Consider the following 17,595-nt stretch of genomic DNA (forward strand, 5'->3'; position numbering starts at 1 on the left):
CAGTTCTAACCCTCTTAGTCACTCACTGTCTGCATTCCCTTCCTATGCGTCAAATTCTATAGCTTCTACTATGCGCCAGGCACTCTGCTAAGCCCTGAGGATACAAAGAATGGGAAAAGATGGTCCTTGTCTCAGAAAGGAGGAGGCAACATGAAAACCATTATGTATAACCAAGTGATATACAGGAGAAACTGGAGGGGATCAGCACAGGAAAGTCACTAGAATTAAGGGGTAGGAAGAATGTGTTTTCATAGGAGATGTGATTTTAGCTGACACTTGGAGGAAGCCAGCAAAGTTGGGTAGCTAAGATGAGAAGAGAGACAATTCCAGAGGTGAAGGACAGCCAGTGAAAATTCCTGGAGTTGGGACATGGAGTGCCTTGTTCAAGGAACAGCAAGGTCAGTATCACTGGATCACAGAGTACATGAGGTGGAGAGAATAAGTTTTAAGAGAATTGGAAAGGGAGTGGCAGGTTAAAAAGGGCTTTGAAGGCCAAACAGGATTTCATATTAAATCTTCTTCCTTGTAGCCTGAAACTCTGTTCTTCATTTTCATCATCACCTCCATATTAACCCCTTATTTCTTTCCCCGGCTATGATCCTGATACTAACCGCTTTCTTCCCTTCCCTGTTCTATTCCTTATTTCCTTTGGAAATCCAGTTCAATTCTCCACTTTCTCTTCTCTTTAGGTGCTCACCCCCTTACCTTATTGCCTAACTTGCCTTGCAAAGCCTCAGCTTTGGATCACTCCCACCATCTTGTGACTTTGCTCCTACCGTGTTTCCCCGATAATAAGACACTGTCTTATTAAATTTTTTTGGACAGAAAAACACCAGAGGGCTTATTTTCAGGGGAGGGCTTATTTTAATGAACATTGACAGCAATTTTAATAAACAGGTAAATGTGAACAAAAAATGTACCTGTATTCAATAATGAATTCAATAAAGAACAGGATGACGCGCTCACTGCTGCAGCTCTGATTGGATGCAGCTCAGAGCATGGCGTGCGTTTCACGGGGGGGAGGAACGGTGCATACAGAGGGTACTGTAATGTAGCGTGTAGCGCAGGGGATCACCTTCACTACAGTAGAAATCTCAATAGGGCTTATTTTCAGGGGAGGGCTTATTTTAGAGGAATCTTACACAGTAAGGGGAGGGCTTATTTTCGGGATAGTTCTTATTATCGGGGAAACACGGTACACACATTCAGCTGACACAGCTAGAGAAAATCACAAAGCCATGCTGACTGGGTCCACTATAAATTGATGCTACATTGTCTCCACTTGGACTGTCACTGCAGCAAGGCGATCCTTTTAAATTTCCCAATTGTTTCACTATCCCATTGAGGGCAGTGGCTCTTCCAAAACCTTTTCATCACCCCCACAGGCCTTGCATGGCTAACCCTCCCCCCACTCTCCTAGCTGAGAACCTAGCCTCATATTTAACTAAAAAATGAGAGACATCTCTTTTTACAAAATTACTAAGAGATCTCTCTCCCTTCTTCTCCATCTTACATCACTCAGATGCCTCCTACCACTATCTCCTCCTTCACCCCTGTCTCACACAAAGAAGTGGCTCTTCTTGCCAAGGCTAACACATCTATACATACAAGTGGTCCTACTCCATTCTGCCTCCACCAGCACATTTTCCCCTTCATCACCCCCACTCTCTCACCTATTTTCAATCTCTCTGAATCTGCTTGCTGATTCCTTTTGGCCTGTGAACATACACATTACCTCTATTCTCAAAAAACCACTAATTGATCCATCCATCTCTGATACTATTGTCATATCTCTTCTTCCCTTTGTGGCAAAACTCCTTGAGAAGCATCTACAAGAGGTGCCTACTTCTCATTCTCTTCTTAGCTCATCATTCAAAAGAAACTCTTCAAAATTGCTAACAATCTTCTAATTGTCAAATCTAATGACCTTTTATCCAACTTGATCCTTCTCGATTTCTCTGCAGCCTTTGCTACTGCTGATGCATTTTCTTTTGCTTCTTGTTGTTGGCCAGTTGTTTCCAATTCTTTGTGACTCCATTTTGGAGTTTTCTTGCCAAAGATACTAGAATGTTTTACCATTTCCTTCTCCAGCTCTTATTTACTGATGAAGAAACAGAGACAAACAGAATTAAGTGACTTGCCCATGGTCACAGAGCTAGGAAGTGTCTGAGGCCAGATTTGAACTCATGAAAATGAGCCTTCTTGATTCCAAGCCCTGTGCTCTATCCACTGAACCACCTGGCTGCCACTTTCTTTTGTTTAATGCCCTTTTTTCTAGATTTTTTCTGATCCTGCTCTATCATGGTTCTCCAACTTCATATCTGACCAATTATCTTCAATGGCTCTTTCTACAGGCCATATCTACTAGTCATGACTGTCCCATAGGGTTCTGTTGTGGGCCTTCTTTTCTCCCTTTATACTATTTTGCTCAATGATCTAATCATCTCACATGGATTCAAATATCATCTCTATGCTGATAATTCTCTTTTGATTTGTCCAGACCCAACCCCTCTCTTGTCTTCCAGTATTGCATCTACAATAGCCTATTAGACATCTCAAATCCAATGTCTCATGGACATCTTAAGGTCAATATGCTGAAAACTGAACTAAATTTCCCCTAAAATCCTCCTTTTTCCTAACTTCACTCTCCTATTTGAGGGTACCACAATCTTCCTAGGCAATAAGGATAGCAACCTAGGGGTCATCCTTAACTCCTTACTCTCTCTGATCCCTCCCCCATATCCAATCTCTTGTTACTAAGGCCTTTCAATTTCACGTTTGTAATATCTCTCATATATAGTCCCTTCTCTCTGACACTGCAACTACTTGGGGAAGACCTTTATCACCTCATACCTGCACTCTTGCAAATGGTTATTAGTGGATCTCCCTACCTCAGGTCTCTTACCACCCTGCTCTAGAACATATAAGTCACCAAATTCAGCTAATTCTAGTGACTCCCTATTACTTCTGGTATCAAACATACAATCCTCTGATGGGCTTTGAAAGTGCTTCCAAACTTGGCCCCTTCCTACTTTTCTAATCTTCATATACCTTACCCCACTCCATGTACTCTGCAGTCCTCTGATACTGGCCTCCTGGCTGTTCCTTCTTCATTCCATCTCCTGACACTGGGCATTTCCACTGTCTCTCCCATGCCTGCAATTCTCTGTTCTCACCTGACCATCCTGCCTTCCTTGGCATCGTTCAAATCTAGAGCTGTTTCAATCACCAATCAATAGTCACCTGACTTCTTTCAAGTTCTAGCTAAAATCTACAGATGTCATAATCACCAGTCACCAGCAGAGAGGCTATGTGGGTGAGAGAGACTTAGGAACTGAGGATGATACTTCAGTCTGAATAACTGCCATGTTCCCTCTTCCTCCCTAGCACTCCTCCTTCCTGCCTACTTCTGACAACTTTTATACCCCATGCTTGTGCTTCCTATCTATTTTAGTTGCCTCCCCAGCACTAGTCAATACCTATGGATGGGGGACCCTTTGTCTTCCCCGCCCCACCAGGTAGCATGCTCTTTAATTATGTTTCTAGGTGATGCCATGGAAGCTTGGGGCAGTGCTGCATTCAGTCATGGATGATTGATCACTGAGGCATTTGCAATGGGAGATGACTGCTGAGCTAAAACAGATGATGCCTCATCAAATGGACAAAAAGCAAGCTGCTAACCTCCTGGACTCTCTCTTCCATTCCAGCCTTAAAGCTTGAGGTGTCTTTAAAATTGTAATAGGAGAATCACGTTGGGGAAGGGAGGATTGTACTGTTTTCTCCCCAGCTGCTATCCATTTATGATCACATGGCCACATCTGCCTCTTTTGTGTTTATTCTGTCCTAATTTTGCCAAATAAGTTTCTCCCACCTGGATTTGTCAAACACTGGTTGGGACCTTATGATTTGAAAGGTCTGAAATTCCTGAGTTCCAATGAGCAATTGGATGTCAAGAGGGACCATTCCTGCATCAGAGAAGATGCCACCAGAAAGATGTCTGACCCAAGCTTGACATTTGATCTGACACTGTCAGAGGTGAAATGTAAAGTGTCTGCTTAATGAATTGCAAACTGCCTTATAGGACTGCTAGGTGGCACAGTGGATAGAGTACTGGCTCTGAAGTTGAGAGGAGTCATCTTTGTGAGCTGAAGTCTGGCCTCAGACACTTACTAAGCAAGTGTGTGACCCTAAGTAAGTCAGTTAACCCTGTTTGCCTCAGTTTCTCATCCATAAAATGACGTGGAGAAGGAAATACTCCAGCACCTCTGCCAAGAAAACCCCAAATGGGGCCACAAGAGTCAAACAAAACTGAAAAATCTGAAAAACAAAAGCAAAAGCTGCCTTATGCTTTGATATAGTTAATATTAGCCTCCCAGCCTGTTGTGTGAATAAGGATAAGTCACTCATGCCTGTTCTCATCACGTTATTAAAGCATATTGTGATTTGTCTCTATTTAGCATTCCTTTTTGTGAGTAAGAATGAACTATGTGTCCCATTTCTGACTCATATTGTACTTTAAATACCTTTATTACTTCCCCCTTTTGGAGGAAACTGAGACTTGTAAGTAATAATCTCATTTTCTTTGGCCATCAAGGTAGGGACCTGTTAGCCAGCCAATGCATGTGAAAAACAGGGAAGCTCCTCTTACCAGAGGCCAGGCTGCACAGAAGGGAAGCCAAGTCAACCACAAGCTTAGCACAGGATAGTACTAACCAAGAGTTAGTGACCCAGCACCTGTAGCTTCAATCAATAGTACTTCTGGGTTATACCCAGCATCTCTACCTGTGATATCAGAAAAGGGAAAACCACAGCAGTTACTTGGGAGAATATAGTCCCATAAACCTCATGACCTTTGGCTGCTCAGAAAGCTACTCTCCTGTGAATACTCCCATGATCCACTGACTTACAGGGAGGGGGGAGACCTCAGTGGAGCTGGGTATGCCTCTCCTAAGAATCATTGCTGACCCCCTCTCCGAGCTTTCTCCCTTCTATGGTTATCCTAAGACCAAAACACCTTATCTCACAGTGACAGCTCTGGTTTTATCTATCTCTTGATGCACCTGCTTGCTCATGCTCTGGCTTACTCATGTTTCGTTTTAGGTCTCAGTCTTTCCTTTATAAGGGTGATAGGAACACCAGTTTCCTGAGGCAGCTGCTCCAACTTCCCGACCTAGCTTCCTCCCCTTCACAAATCCTGATTGGCCCAGCTTCCCTGATACAGCTTCCTGTCTTGGGAATAAAAGGTCCCAGCCATGTGTACTCAGCACTTCTCAGAGTTGGTGGGTGCTTGGGACTGTGTGAGTTACTATATCCTGGCAGCTGAGTGACCAGATGCATTTCCAGAGGAGACCAAGGGGACTGGGTCCTGAGGAGCTAAGTGCCACTGTGTTCTTAATGCATATCCTTGCTGTGTTACTGCAGATGTTTTTAAATATGTAATGTTAAATATTCAATGACTTGCAAGTGCCTCATTTTGTCCTAACATTGAACCTGAAGCTGAGAGGGTTAGTAGGCTGGCATTAGAATCATGTCTCTGAGAGTAAGACATTAATATGCAATGACAAAGGATCTAAGAGCCAGGAGGCCACTCCTGGGCTCAGAAAGTCCTGCCTCTGACAAACATCAGCTCTATGACCATGGGCAAGTTATTTAACCTCTCATTGCTCCAAGTCATTCTCCAAGGTAATTGCATTGGCAGAGGGAGTTTCCTTACCAGGCATTTCCTAAACAGATGGAATTATAGTACCTGACCAAAATAAAGGAGAGTCCTCACTTGATACATGAATAGTCTATCTTATTGTTTTGTTAATTCTGCTCCAACTTTGGAAGGTATCATGTTATAATGGAAAGAGGGTTATATGTGGAGAGGAATCTAGTTAAAGAAAATCATCAAGAATCTATTAAGCATCTAATATGTACCAGGCAATCTGCTAAGGTCTAGGGATACAAAAAAAGAACTCAGTCTCATGGGCATCTCCTGAACAGACAGATACAACAATGTAAAGGAGTATTACCCGGACATAAGCCCTGGAAGGAGAATGTGTGGGTTTCTGTATTGATGTGGGAATGGTCTGGGTTTCATCACACTGACACAAAGGAGTTGTGGAGCAGGTTTCAGAAGGTGGAGTGGGAACTGGAGAGATCTGGGCTCCGTTATAGGAGATTCTCCCTTTTTGAGATTAAATGTGTCTGCTCATGCCCTGCCTGGGGGAAAGGAGGAGGTCTTGGGGAGTGGAGAGAGGAGATAGAAGTGAAGTGGCGGAGAAGAGACTTGTTTGCCATCTAATGACTGCATGCAGCAGAGATCCTCCTACTTGAAGAGACACTGCACACAAGTCAGGAATCATAGGTATTCATTATCATCCCTCAGTTCAGCTCAGCTCAGCACAGGTGAGGAGGTAAGTCTGGGTTCTTCCTCTTCCACTCTCAACCCCCCAAACACCCTCAGCTCCCTCTGGCTCTTTTTCTTTCTGGTCCCTAAACTCTGGGAGTGGGGGCAGGTGATTCCTTCCAGTCAGCACAGGGATCCAGCCAGGGATCAGATAGAAACCATGGTCTGCATAATCCCTGAACCTGAACAGCTGTTTAGTCACCCTGATTCTCTTGTGCTGGATAAGGTCTAAGGGAACAGAGGTAAAGCAGCTCATTACATGCTGTCACAATCAGGGTGGGCTGAGTGAGGAGGAGTGAATTCAGAAGGGAAAAGCAGATGAAGGATGTGGGTGGGGCAGACTAGAGGAATTGAGGGTATAAAGTAGCTAGAAAGGATTGCATGGGACAGACCGTGCAGATGGAGTGAATGGAATGGAATCAGGCTGCATTGAGTAGCATTGTGCCCAAAGAATAGGAAGGGATTGCACCATTGCAGGCTGCCTGGCTTGGACAATGTCTAGAGCATCATCACTGGTTATGGGTGCTATATTTCAAGAAGGTCATAGCCAAGCTAAAAAAACATGTAAAGAACGACTGGGTTAGTAAAGAGCCCAGAGATTGAGAAACTGGCAATGTTCAATCTTCTTGTCCCCAGGCCAGCACAGCACCTTGCAAATACTTCACCATGGGACTTTATATGGAAGAGGGGGTAACAAATAAAATGGAAGCCCCTTGAGGGAAGGAACTGTCTTTCTGTTTGTAAGTGTAATGAAGTGTAATGCCAGTGCTTAGCATAGGGTCTGGCAAATAATAAGCACTAAACAAATGCTGTTTAAGTATGAATGAAAATACAAATTAACTTGGGTAAAATTGTCATTTTTATTATATTGACCCTGTGTACCCATAAACAATATTTCCCCAATTATTTAAGTCTGATTTTATTTGTATAAAAAATTTTTAAAATAATTTTTATATAGTTTTTGGGTTTGTTTTGGCAGGTATACTCCCAGGTATTTTATACTGTCTAGACTTATTTTTTTTTAAGCAATCAGGGTTAAGTAACTTGCTCAAGGTTACACGGCCAGTTATTTCTGGGTGTGGTTCTGAGTGTCTGAGCCCGGAATTTGATCCCCAGGTCATCCCGACACTGGAGCCGTTGCTCTTACTCCCTGAGCCACCTGGCTGCCCCTAAGCAATTGGGGTTAAGTAACTTGCTCAAGGTTACACGGCCAGGTGTTTCTGGGTGGGTGCTAAGTGTCTGAGCCCGGGATTCGATCTCCAGGTCATCCTGACACTGGGAGCTGGGGCTCTTACTCTCTGTGCTACCTGGCTGCTCCTGTCTAGATTTATTTTAAATGTGGTATCTATTGCTATCTCTTCTTACAAGGTTTTGTATGTGATATATAGGAATATTGATGATTTATGTGTATTTACTTTGTGTCCTGCTACTTTGCTAACTTGTTAATTGTTTCAACTACCTGGTTAGTTGGGTCTTTGGGGTTTTTCAAGTATATCATCATTTTGTCTAAAAAAATAGTTTTATTACCTTATCCCCTATTATGATTCTTTCTATTACTTTTTCTTCTTTTATGCTATTGCTAGGGTTTCCAAGACAATATTGAACAATATTGATGGTAGTTGGCATCCTCATTTCATACCTGATCTTATTGATAAGACTTCTAAATTGTCCCTGTTACAAATAATGCTTTGTAACAGTCATTTTAAATACTTTTAAAAATCAATTTAAGGGAAACTCCCCAAGCTCTCTTCTTGCCTCAGAGTTTCCAACATTTTCATCAGTGAATGAAGTATGAGTGACCTTACAAACAGTAATGGAAAGAAACAGTGGCTACAGAAATGGTATAATCAGAAAGGATTTGGGGTCTTAATGAGAGCCAGAAGATGTAGGGGAAGGAAAAAATAGGTTTAAATAAAAGCATGTTCGTTAACTATGGAGCAAACATTCTAGAGAGCACAGTGGAAAGAACTGGTAGATCTGGGGTAGGACATTTGAGAGTCAGTGTTGAAGACAATAGGAATAAGGGAGTCAACACTAAGAGATGGAGAATAATTTGTATATTGACAGATGATTTCAGATTCACTACAGAGAGGGAGAGGGAGAGAGCAAGAGAGGGAGAGAGAGAGACAGAGACAGAGAGAGAGAGAGACAGAGACAGAGAGACAGAGAGAGAGAGACAGAGACAGAGAGAGACAGAGAAAGAAACAGAGAGAGACAGAGAGAGAGAGAGATATGGTGCGACTATGTTAATCATTGGAAAATGAGTGCAAGCCAAGTTTTACTGGTTGGAGAGAGGTCTGTTGAGGGAGACAAATGGTTCCATTTAAGATCTTTCCTTTAAGTCTAACTTATAAAAGGTGGAGAAGTTCAATCCTGTCAGCTTCAGGAGGACTACCTCAGAGCAGGCAAGAGTAGGAAAAGGTAGGACCTGGGGTAGACTAGATAAAAGGTAAGAGTTGGAAATACAAAGTTGATGTGATCTGAGAAAATTCCTTGGAGCACTGGCAAAGGTTCTGGAGAGAAGAATGAAGTCACAGATTTGGTACTGAGTCCAAGGCTGACATAGGATTTTTTGGGTAGTTTTTGGAGTGAAGAGTCAGAGGCAGGTAACCTTGAATGGGATTGATAGAAGTCACTAGCAATCATCATACTAATTGTCCCCTATGTCCTTTCCATAACTGTGTCCTACTCACAGCCAATGATCTCCTATGTTCTTATCAATCACAGCCTTTCTGTGTCCCTGTCAGAGACTGATCATAATTAGTCATTGGCTTCCTGCTTCCTTGTCACAATGTCCCCACTCTCTCTGTTATAGTCATTTACCATCACATGTCCAAATTCACATCAATAATAATGCCTCTCTCTTCCTGTATACTCAGGTGTGATGAAGATTCTTGAACCCTCAGGTTTTCGTTCTAATTTTGTGATTGCCTTCATCCTCCTTCTCAAGAAGCCAACATTGGCCCCAGGTAGGTGTATTCCCTTCTCTTTGACTGTTAGGGGCTAGGAATGGGATTCTAAACATGGAAGGCTGAACATATAGACCATCTATCCCACCCTAGTGCCCTCCCAAACCATTTCCTAATATTCTCCTGACTCTCCTGGAGATTTTCTCAACTATCCCCTTTTCTATCTCCTATGGTCTTCTCATTGTCCTGATGTACTTTCCCTCCTTTTAGTTGCTTCCTTAACATCTTTCTCACCCTACCTTTCACTCTACTTTTCTTTCCACCCCTCCCCATCCCATTTTAGTGTTCTGTCCTTCATACCTTCTTGCATAGACCTTGCTTATGTTTCCATCTTCTGCTGTTCTTTTCTCTGACCCTCTGTCTCTTCTTCTTGCCTTATTGAACAGGACAGTTCTCAGTGATTGGACCTGCGGGACCCATCCAGGCCCCACTTGGGGGAGAGGCAGAGTTAATATGTTACCTGTCCCCACCTCAGAGTGCTCAGCACATGGAGGTGGTCTGGTTGCAATCCACTCGGGTGGTCCATCTCTATCAAGATGGGGAGGATCAGTTTGGAGACCAGGCTGCAGCTTACCAAGGGAGGACAGAGCTGGTGAGAGATGCTATCACAAAAGGGAATGTCACGCTGAAGATACGGGATGTGAGACTCTTAGATGCAGGAAGGTACAAGTGTCTCATTGAGGATGGTTTTCACCAGGAGGAAGCTGATGTGGAGCTGAAGGTCTTAGGTGAGGAGCTGGGACCTGGATTTGACATGTTCATGTACATGTATGGGGGGAGCAGAGATGTCTTTCCAGTTCTGTTATTAACAGAATCACAGCATATCCTAGTTGTAAGGGAACCCAAATGTCACACACTCCAACATGTCTCTGAACAAGAAATCTCTGTGTACATTCCCTGCAAGTACCTATTTTCATTTGACCTGTGTCTTTGGCTCCTAGCCTGGTGCCAGCACATGGAAGATGCTTGTTGAATTTGATAGAACTTCCAGTCTTTGCTCAAAGGGTTCTACTGAAAAGTCCTTCTGCTTCCCTTATGGAGGTGGCCCTTTCCACTTCTGGATAAATTTAGTCATGAAGAATATTTTCCTGACATCAAGCTTAAATCATCCTCTCTGAAGCTTTCCCCCATTGTTACTAATTCTGTACCAGAGGCACAAGTGGAACAAGTCTAATCCATTTTCCATTTTTACTGTCTATGTAAACCTGGACAAATCATTTTACCTTTCTGTGCCTTCATTTCCTCATCAGTAATAGAAAAGGGTTGAGTTTGCCAGTCTTGTTTGCCCCATTTAAGTTTAAAACTATGATCTTATGATAAGTATACAGTGATTTTCTCATCTTAGTCTTCTAGCGTGATACTGGTTATATCCTTGCAAAGACTCCAGCCCCTGGATACTCTGATGGTGTCTTTTGCAGTCACAAGGCTATAGACATCTTGAAGACTAACTGAAAGTAGGAAAAAATGTCTTCATTAAAGACAGAAGTAACAGGATGACCATGTTTTCTCAGTTTCTGGTCTGGAGGGAAAATAATTCAAATTCCTTCTTCCCACTCAGAAGCCCATAGAATCTGGGTTTCATAAAAGCTTTTCCTCTTGGAACACCAAGTTCAAAAGAGCAAGTTTAATTAAGACTGATGTATGGAAAAACTGCCCCACAATGAGAGCAATACCAAAGTGAAAGGGACCCTCATAGGAGTTAGTTGGCTACTTCTCCCCATGAGACTTAAAGCAAAGTCTGAATGACCACTTGTAGGGAGATCCTGAAGGCAGAGTCTAATTCAAGTGTGTGTTGAACAATGTAGGATTTAGAGTTCCCTTCCAACTCTGAGATCCTGTGTATAACATTGATCCAAAAGTACACAAAACTAGCCCCCAACCCTACTTATATAGCATGGAATCATAAAGGCAGCCCAATAATGTATCTCACAAATAGGTGGGGTTAAAACCAGATCATGTACTCTGAGCTAGGGATGGAGAAAGGGGAAATAAGTATGGTAATGTTATTGATGAAAGGAGGAGGAGTGTTTATTGTGGGATACAAATTTGGTGCAGGAAAAAGCAGGGACTGTTGGGTCCAGAGTTTGACCATAGAGATGGCCTTGTCCTCTGCTCATTGGGAGTGTGAGAGTAAGAGGGAGGCAGGGAAGATGGTACAAGGATTGGTACATTACTATTCTGATCCTAAGACCTATTTGCAATTGTGTTTTAGGTGAAGAAATTGTGTCAAAGATTTTCCCACCAATTTACTTTTTGTTCATCATGATGGTTTGTGTGGTGATATATTTAATATTTTTATCATTGATGCTGCTATTCCAAGGTAATTATGAGAAAAATTGGGGCAAGAGCTTTCTATCCAGCTTATTAGGCATATCTGGTTAGGGAGAGGGCAAGGATTTTGGAACCCAGAGTCTAGGGAGCCTGACTTTTTACTTATCCCCTGTTTACTTGCAAAGGATTATACCTTGTCCCCCCAGGACACTCTATGTTCCATGTTCTTCAATGTCTACCCATAGAACACTGTTCTTCCCAACTACATTTGTAGTTATGTGACCACATGAACTCTCCACATCATCCCATCCCCTACTTCATATTTTTCTGGCCTCTGAAAAGAACTGGTCCTATATATCCAGGGCCTTCTTTCCTCAACCATTCATTCATCATATGTTGGTCAATTGACTGTATGCAAAGCATGTACTAGGCTTTATGGGATTACAAAAAAGTATTTCTTTCCTCTTCCTTACTAACAATCCCTGCTCCAGGGTAGGTTAGGTAAGGAAGAGGTATAAATAAAGATTACCTTTGACTTATAAAGCAAGTGAAAATAGTTTAAATTAACCAGCATTTTAAAGAGTTGACATGCTTTGCTTTGAAGTATTGGGCTGAAAAAAAGTTGACATTTTCATAACTAGGTTCTCATCCTTGGTAACTCAGGAATTTGTTCTTGCCCTCATAGAGCTGACAGTCTCTGTGAAACTGAGTCAAGGACACAAAACTGAGATAAGTACAAAGGGGAGATCTGGGTAATATATTGTGAGAAATCTGAAGAGGAAGAAATAAATTTTACCTGGTGATATAGGAAGGGATCAAGAAAGGTTTCAATGAGAAGGTGACCCCTGAAGTAGGTCTTGAAGGAAGAATGGATTTAGATAGGAGTAGAGTTGCCTTGGGAGTGAAGCAAGAAAAGGGGAGGAGACAGAATTAGGAGGAAAGACAGAGTAAACTAGAACATTATCTATAAAACTTAACATAATTAATGAAGAAATAAGAAATATTTATTAAGTATCTACTATATACTTGACACTATAGTAGGTACAGAGGATACAAAGATAAATATGGAATATCCTTGCCCTCAAAGAGTTTACATTCTATCAGGGGAGACAACATCCATAAACCTAGCAAATAAATGCAAGATAATTAGGGAGGGGAAGTACCAACATCTGTCAGATGACATCTGGAAAGATGGGGGGTTGACAGAGGTAGTTGAAGGGATATTTAAAAAAAAGACATTAGGGATTATAAAAGGTAAAGTTTAAAAGGGAGTACATTGCAGGCAAAGGTGACAGCCTGTACAAAGGCAAAGAGTTAGAAAATGGACTGGGTAGGACAGTAGGAAGGTGACTATAGTAGACCTTAGAATGTTTGAAGAGAAATCATGTGCAATATAGCACTAAATGTGGGACCATGTTGTAAAGGGGTTTAATGCCAAACAAAGGAGTTTATATTTGACCCTAGAGAGAATAGGGAGTCATTAGAGTTTGTTAAGCAAAAGAGAGGCATAGTTAGGTCTGTGCTTTAGCAAAATCACTTTGGCAGCTGAGTGGACAATGGATTGGAGAGAGGAGAACTTTAAACCAAGGAGACCAATTGAGAGGTCACTGTAATAATCCAAACAAGAAGTGAGTAAGGCATATAACTGAAGGGGGTCATATGAGCAGAGAAGGTGTTTAATAATGTAAGAGATGTGCTGGAAGTAAAATTAACAAGATTTGGCAGCTGATTACATATATGGGGTGAGGAAGAGAAAGGGACCATAGATTACATTACAACGTTGAATCTGTGTGACTGAAAGAATGGCAATACTCTTGAGATGATTAGGGTTGTTTGAAAGAGAGTTGTATTTTGAGGGTAAGACAACAATTTAACATTTAACTGCTTAACTATAAAGTCAATATTAGGAACAGAGGAAAGTAAAGTCATATCAGAGGTAATGGTCTAGAAAAAGTACTAAGAGGTGAAAAGATAGCAGGTCATGGTGAAGAAAAAGATTATATTTATAAGGAATGAGGCACAGCGAAAGATAGTATGAGTAGAAATTTGTGGGTGATATGAAAGTCAAGGGTATGACTATATGACCTTTATTGACTGAGTTGAAGTAGAGGACTAAGTTTTGGGATCTGAGGAGTTTAAAAAATGAGAAGTTAATGTATTTGAAGGAATATCCACAGAGATGTAGACATGTCCTTGCATGACAAGAGTTGCAGTGAAAAGAAATACTGTGATCCAGGTACTTTTTCATTCAGAAAGGAAGAATGATCTGGAGGCCAAAAGGAAACCACCAACTAATTATGTTGTGTATTTAGATAGAGTGAGTCTCAAAGGAAGAAAGGATTACTGAGTGATAGCAACAGAGTTGGAGTCTGGAAGTGGCAAGGGAAGTGAATAGCTTTCTGAGTCCCTCTCAAGGACACGACTCTTCTCCCTCTACAATCAAATATAAACTCCTTTGTTTGTCATTAAGTCCCTTTACAACCTGGTCCCACATTTAGAACCTTATTGTACATGACAAATATTGGAAAGGATACTCAAAGGATGAAGCATCCCACAAGGTCAGGGGAGTCTCACTGAGTGCCAGAAGATGAAAGGAATAAGAGAGAGAAAGATCTAAAATGGGAATAATTTTCTGAATTAATTAAGGAGAAGGAAGCAAGAAAGAGATTCAAAATGAAGGAACATTTGATATTGAAGAGTAGAAATTCCAAAGGGCACAATGGAAGGGTGAACAGACCACTCTTACTATATGAAGTTCACTTTTGGGTTCCACAGGGACCATGTTTCACCTCTTATCCTAGTTGGTGCAGCTACTAAGGAGGCTATATCCATGTGAGGAACTAAATTGTGCTTGAAGCTTGTTATGGGAAAGAGGGAGCAGAAAAAACAAAATCACAATCATGCTCTCGGAATTGGGGGCTTCTCTCAGTACATTTTCGCAGGTCCAAACCCTGGATGGGTAAGATTAGTGGAATCCTGGTTCTGATTTGTGCATTTGAAATTGAAGTGTGTATCTTTTACTTTTGGATGCGGCACAGATGCAGAGGTAAGAAGGGAGAGGTGGGCACCAATGTGATGAAATCATGGGATGATAATAAAGCCCCAATTGTGTCAGCCTTAAGCGACCTAGAATCTGAGTGTCCCTCAGTCCTTGTACAATCCCTACCCCTCTTTGTTCATTATACCCTGATCTATATTTTGCCCCTCTTCCCCCAAAACTTAAGTGTTTCTCATCTGTGTAGTCTTCAGTCTGTGTACCACCCTGACCCCTTATTAGGTCCCAATGTCAATGCTGCTCTGATACCTTTGTGTCCTTCAGTTCATATATAGTCATCCTTCTGGGTGTGCCCTGAATTCTGAGTGTGACCCATTTTCTCTGTAGCCTGGACTCTGATTTGTCCCTCGCTCTTCTAAAAAACTGATCCAAGTCTCCTAGTTTCCACGTAGTCTTGACCCCCTAAGGGTGGTTAGTTCCTATGTAACTGAGTGCTAGAGTGATTCCCTGCCGTGTTCTATGTCCTTACCTAAAGTATAGAGGCCTGCGACCCTTTTGATTATGGATTAATTAAAAGAGAGTGTCATGCATAAGGTACATTTGTATCCCATATGGACAGGCCTGAGGGCCCAGGGCTGCCAAGGGACCAGAAACAGATAGTCCCATCCTTCCTTAACTTGGAGAGTTGGGAAGGGTTATCTTATTTCTCCTCAACATCAGCTTCTTTTTCATATGCAGGTTTTTTGTTTGATGAAACATCACTTCGGAAAGAATATAAATTTGCACTACCATTCATTTTGTTGGTCATTACAAAGATCATTCCTGTTACACTTCAAACAAAATACTTCTTTCCACAAATGCCCTGTTGCAGAACACAATGAGTCCGCAGAGCTCACAATAAGGTAATTTCAGGTTGGACCTGCAGTGACCTGCATTGACAGGTAGGGTTATCTTTTTAGTGACTTAGTGAGGAACAAACCAAGGGCCACTCATTCTGAGTTGAGGGTGGTACAGGAGTGGAAGAGGATAAAAGGAAAGGACAGATTGATAACAATGAGCTTGGTGGGAGGCTTGGAAATACAAGACAGACTGAGGAAGGCAGTAGACCTAACTCAGACTGGTTTGTTAGTAGGAAAGTATAAGGGAAGTCAGAGACTACTCTCTCTCTCTTTTCGTCCCATTCTCCTCTCCTTATCAACTCATTCATATACCTTTTGCTATCTCCTCCTTAGCCCCTATCTCATGTAATAAAGTGGCCTTTTCCTTGCCAAGGCCAACTCCTCTTAAAACACGAATGATCCCAGTTCATCCTGTCTCATCCAGTATGTTACCCCTCTTATCATCATTCTCTCACTTATCTTCAATCTTTCCCTGCCTATTGGCTGCTTCACTACAGCCTACAATCATGCTCATGTCTCCCCTCTTCAAAAAACGGTCACTTGACCTGTCCAGATCTTTCCTTCCTTTCGTCACTAACCTTGAGGTTACCTATGAGAGTTGTCTCCACATCTTTTCCTTTCATTCTCTTCTTATCTCTACAGTCTGGCTTCTGATTTTAGGATTCACTTGAAACTACTTATTCTGAAGGTACTAATGTTCTTTCAATTGACAAATCTAATGACTTTTTTTTCAGTCCTCATCCTTCTTAAACTCTCTGCAGCCTTTGAGATCATCACTCAGCCTCTTCTACTTGATATATATTCTTTCTACATTTTCAGGACACTACTCTTTCTTGGTTCTCCTCTTACCTGTCAGAATGCTCCTTCTCAGTTCTCATTACTGGATCTTCATCCAGGTCATGCCCAACAACTATGGGTTATCCCACAGGGTTCTGTTCTGTGTCCTTGACCTTTTCTTCTTCTTCATTTTTCATTTGATGAACTCATTAACTCCTATGGATTCAATTATCATCTCTATGCTAATGATTCTCAAATCTACTTATTCAGCCCTAACCCCCAGTCCCTCATCTCTAATAGTCTAGTGGAAATCTGAAATATGCATGTCCTATAAACATCTTAATCTCAACATGTCAAAAATTTAACTCATTATCTTTGCCCTAAAATCTTTCCTTCTGTTTAATTTCCCTATTCCTGTGGAAGGTACCACCATCTTTCCAGTCATCCAGCATCACAAACTATGTGCCACCCTCATCTACTGTCTCTCTCTTATCTCTCTAACCACTAGCATATCTGATTTGTTGCCAAGATTTGTCTAATTTACATTCATATCATCTCTGCTATAGAACCTCCTTCACTCTTCCAACAATGCTCCCCACCCTGGAACAGGTCCTAATTTTCTCACACCAGGAATATTAGAATAGCCTGCTGGTTGGTCTTTGGGCTGCAACACTTTCGCACCACTCCAGACAACCCTCCACTCAGCTGGCAAAGTGATCTTCCTAAAGTATAGTCAGCCACTGGCATTGGGGATAGTTTATTGTCTTTTGGGGGAGAGACAGATTTTTTAAAACATTTGTTGATTTCACAATTGCCCAATATAGGTCAAATTCTGTTTTTTGGTTGACTCTGCAAAAGATCTGGGTTAAAAAAAAAAGGAAAAACAGGGGTTAGATGTAACTATGTATTTACAATAAAATGTAGGCATATTCTAATATGGCTTCACTTATGTCAAGAAAGGTGGAATACCTTGACCCTCTCTGCCACCATACAGATAAAAGGCAGTCTGAGAGGGAGAGCACTAATCATTGGAGGGGATCAAAGAAGTGCCACCGAGTGTTAATACTTGAGCTGAGCCTTAGATAAAGACAAGAATTCTTAGAGTTATAGAGTAGAAAAGAGTGCATTCCAATCAAAAGGGACAGATTGAGTAAAGTTGTGGCAATGGAAGAGGCACTGTCAGATTCAGAGAACAGATGGTAGTCCAGTTTGACTGGAATATAGACAAGATGTATTTAAAGGGGTGTGAGATCCATAACATTCACTTGCCTGCAAGTTGTTTTCTGTTCCTAA

The 17,595-nt window shown here is 41.7% G+C and overlaps 2 protein-coding genes across 11 annotated transcripts in view; both read left to right on the forward strand.

Moving 5' to 3' along the window:
* Positions 1 to 17,595, forward strand: part of LOC138168078 (myelin-oligodendrocyte glycoprotein-like) — a 105,097-nt gene that overhangs the window by 36,462 nt on the left and 51,040 nt on the right. The gene's annotated exons all lie outside the window — the stretch shown is intronic.
* Positions 6,197 to 17,595, forward strand: part of LOC138168071 (myelin-oligodendrocyte glycoprotein-like) — an 81,693-nt gene continuing 70,294 nt past the window's right edge. For 2 of the 9 annotated variants that reach the window (XR_011170025.1, XM_069097089.1), the window contains exons 1-7: positions 6,203 to 6,390; positions 7,028 to 7,081; positions 9,271 to 9,360; positions 9,747 to 10,088; positions 11,573 to 11,680; positions 14,561 to 14,677; positions 15,365 to 15,528. Coding sequence is in view for 8 of the 9 variants with exons in the window: in XM_069097089.1 (XP_068953190.1) it covers positions 6,294 to 6,390; positions 7,028 to 7,081; positions 9,271 to 9,360; positions 9,747 to 10,088; positions 11,573 to 11,680; positions 14,561 to 14,677; positions 15,365 to 15,507 (951 nt within the window). In the remaining variant the exon portion in view is untranslated. Of the gene's footprint in view, positions 6,399 to 7,027; positions 7,082 to 9,270; positions 9,361 to 9,746; positions 10,089 to 11,572; positions 11,681 to 12,316; positions 13,654 to 14,560; positions 14,678 to 15,364; positions 15,529 to 17,595 lie in introns of those variants that run through there. The other 7 variants (XM_069097090.1, XM_069097095.1, XM_069097093.1 and 4 more) reach the window with 7 other exon arrangements.

This window comes from Petaurus breviceps, unplaced genomic scaffold (genome assembly GCF_028583685.1).
Source record: "Petaurus breviceps papuanus isolate PSGF00001 unplaced genomic scaffold, PetGlider_PUasm1.0 350, whole genome shotgun sequence".
Taxonomy (NCBI): Eukaryota; Metazoa; Chordata; class Mammalia; order Diprotodontia; family Petauridae; genus Petaurus; species Petaurus breviceps.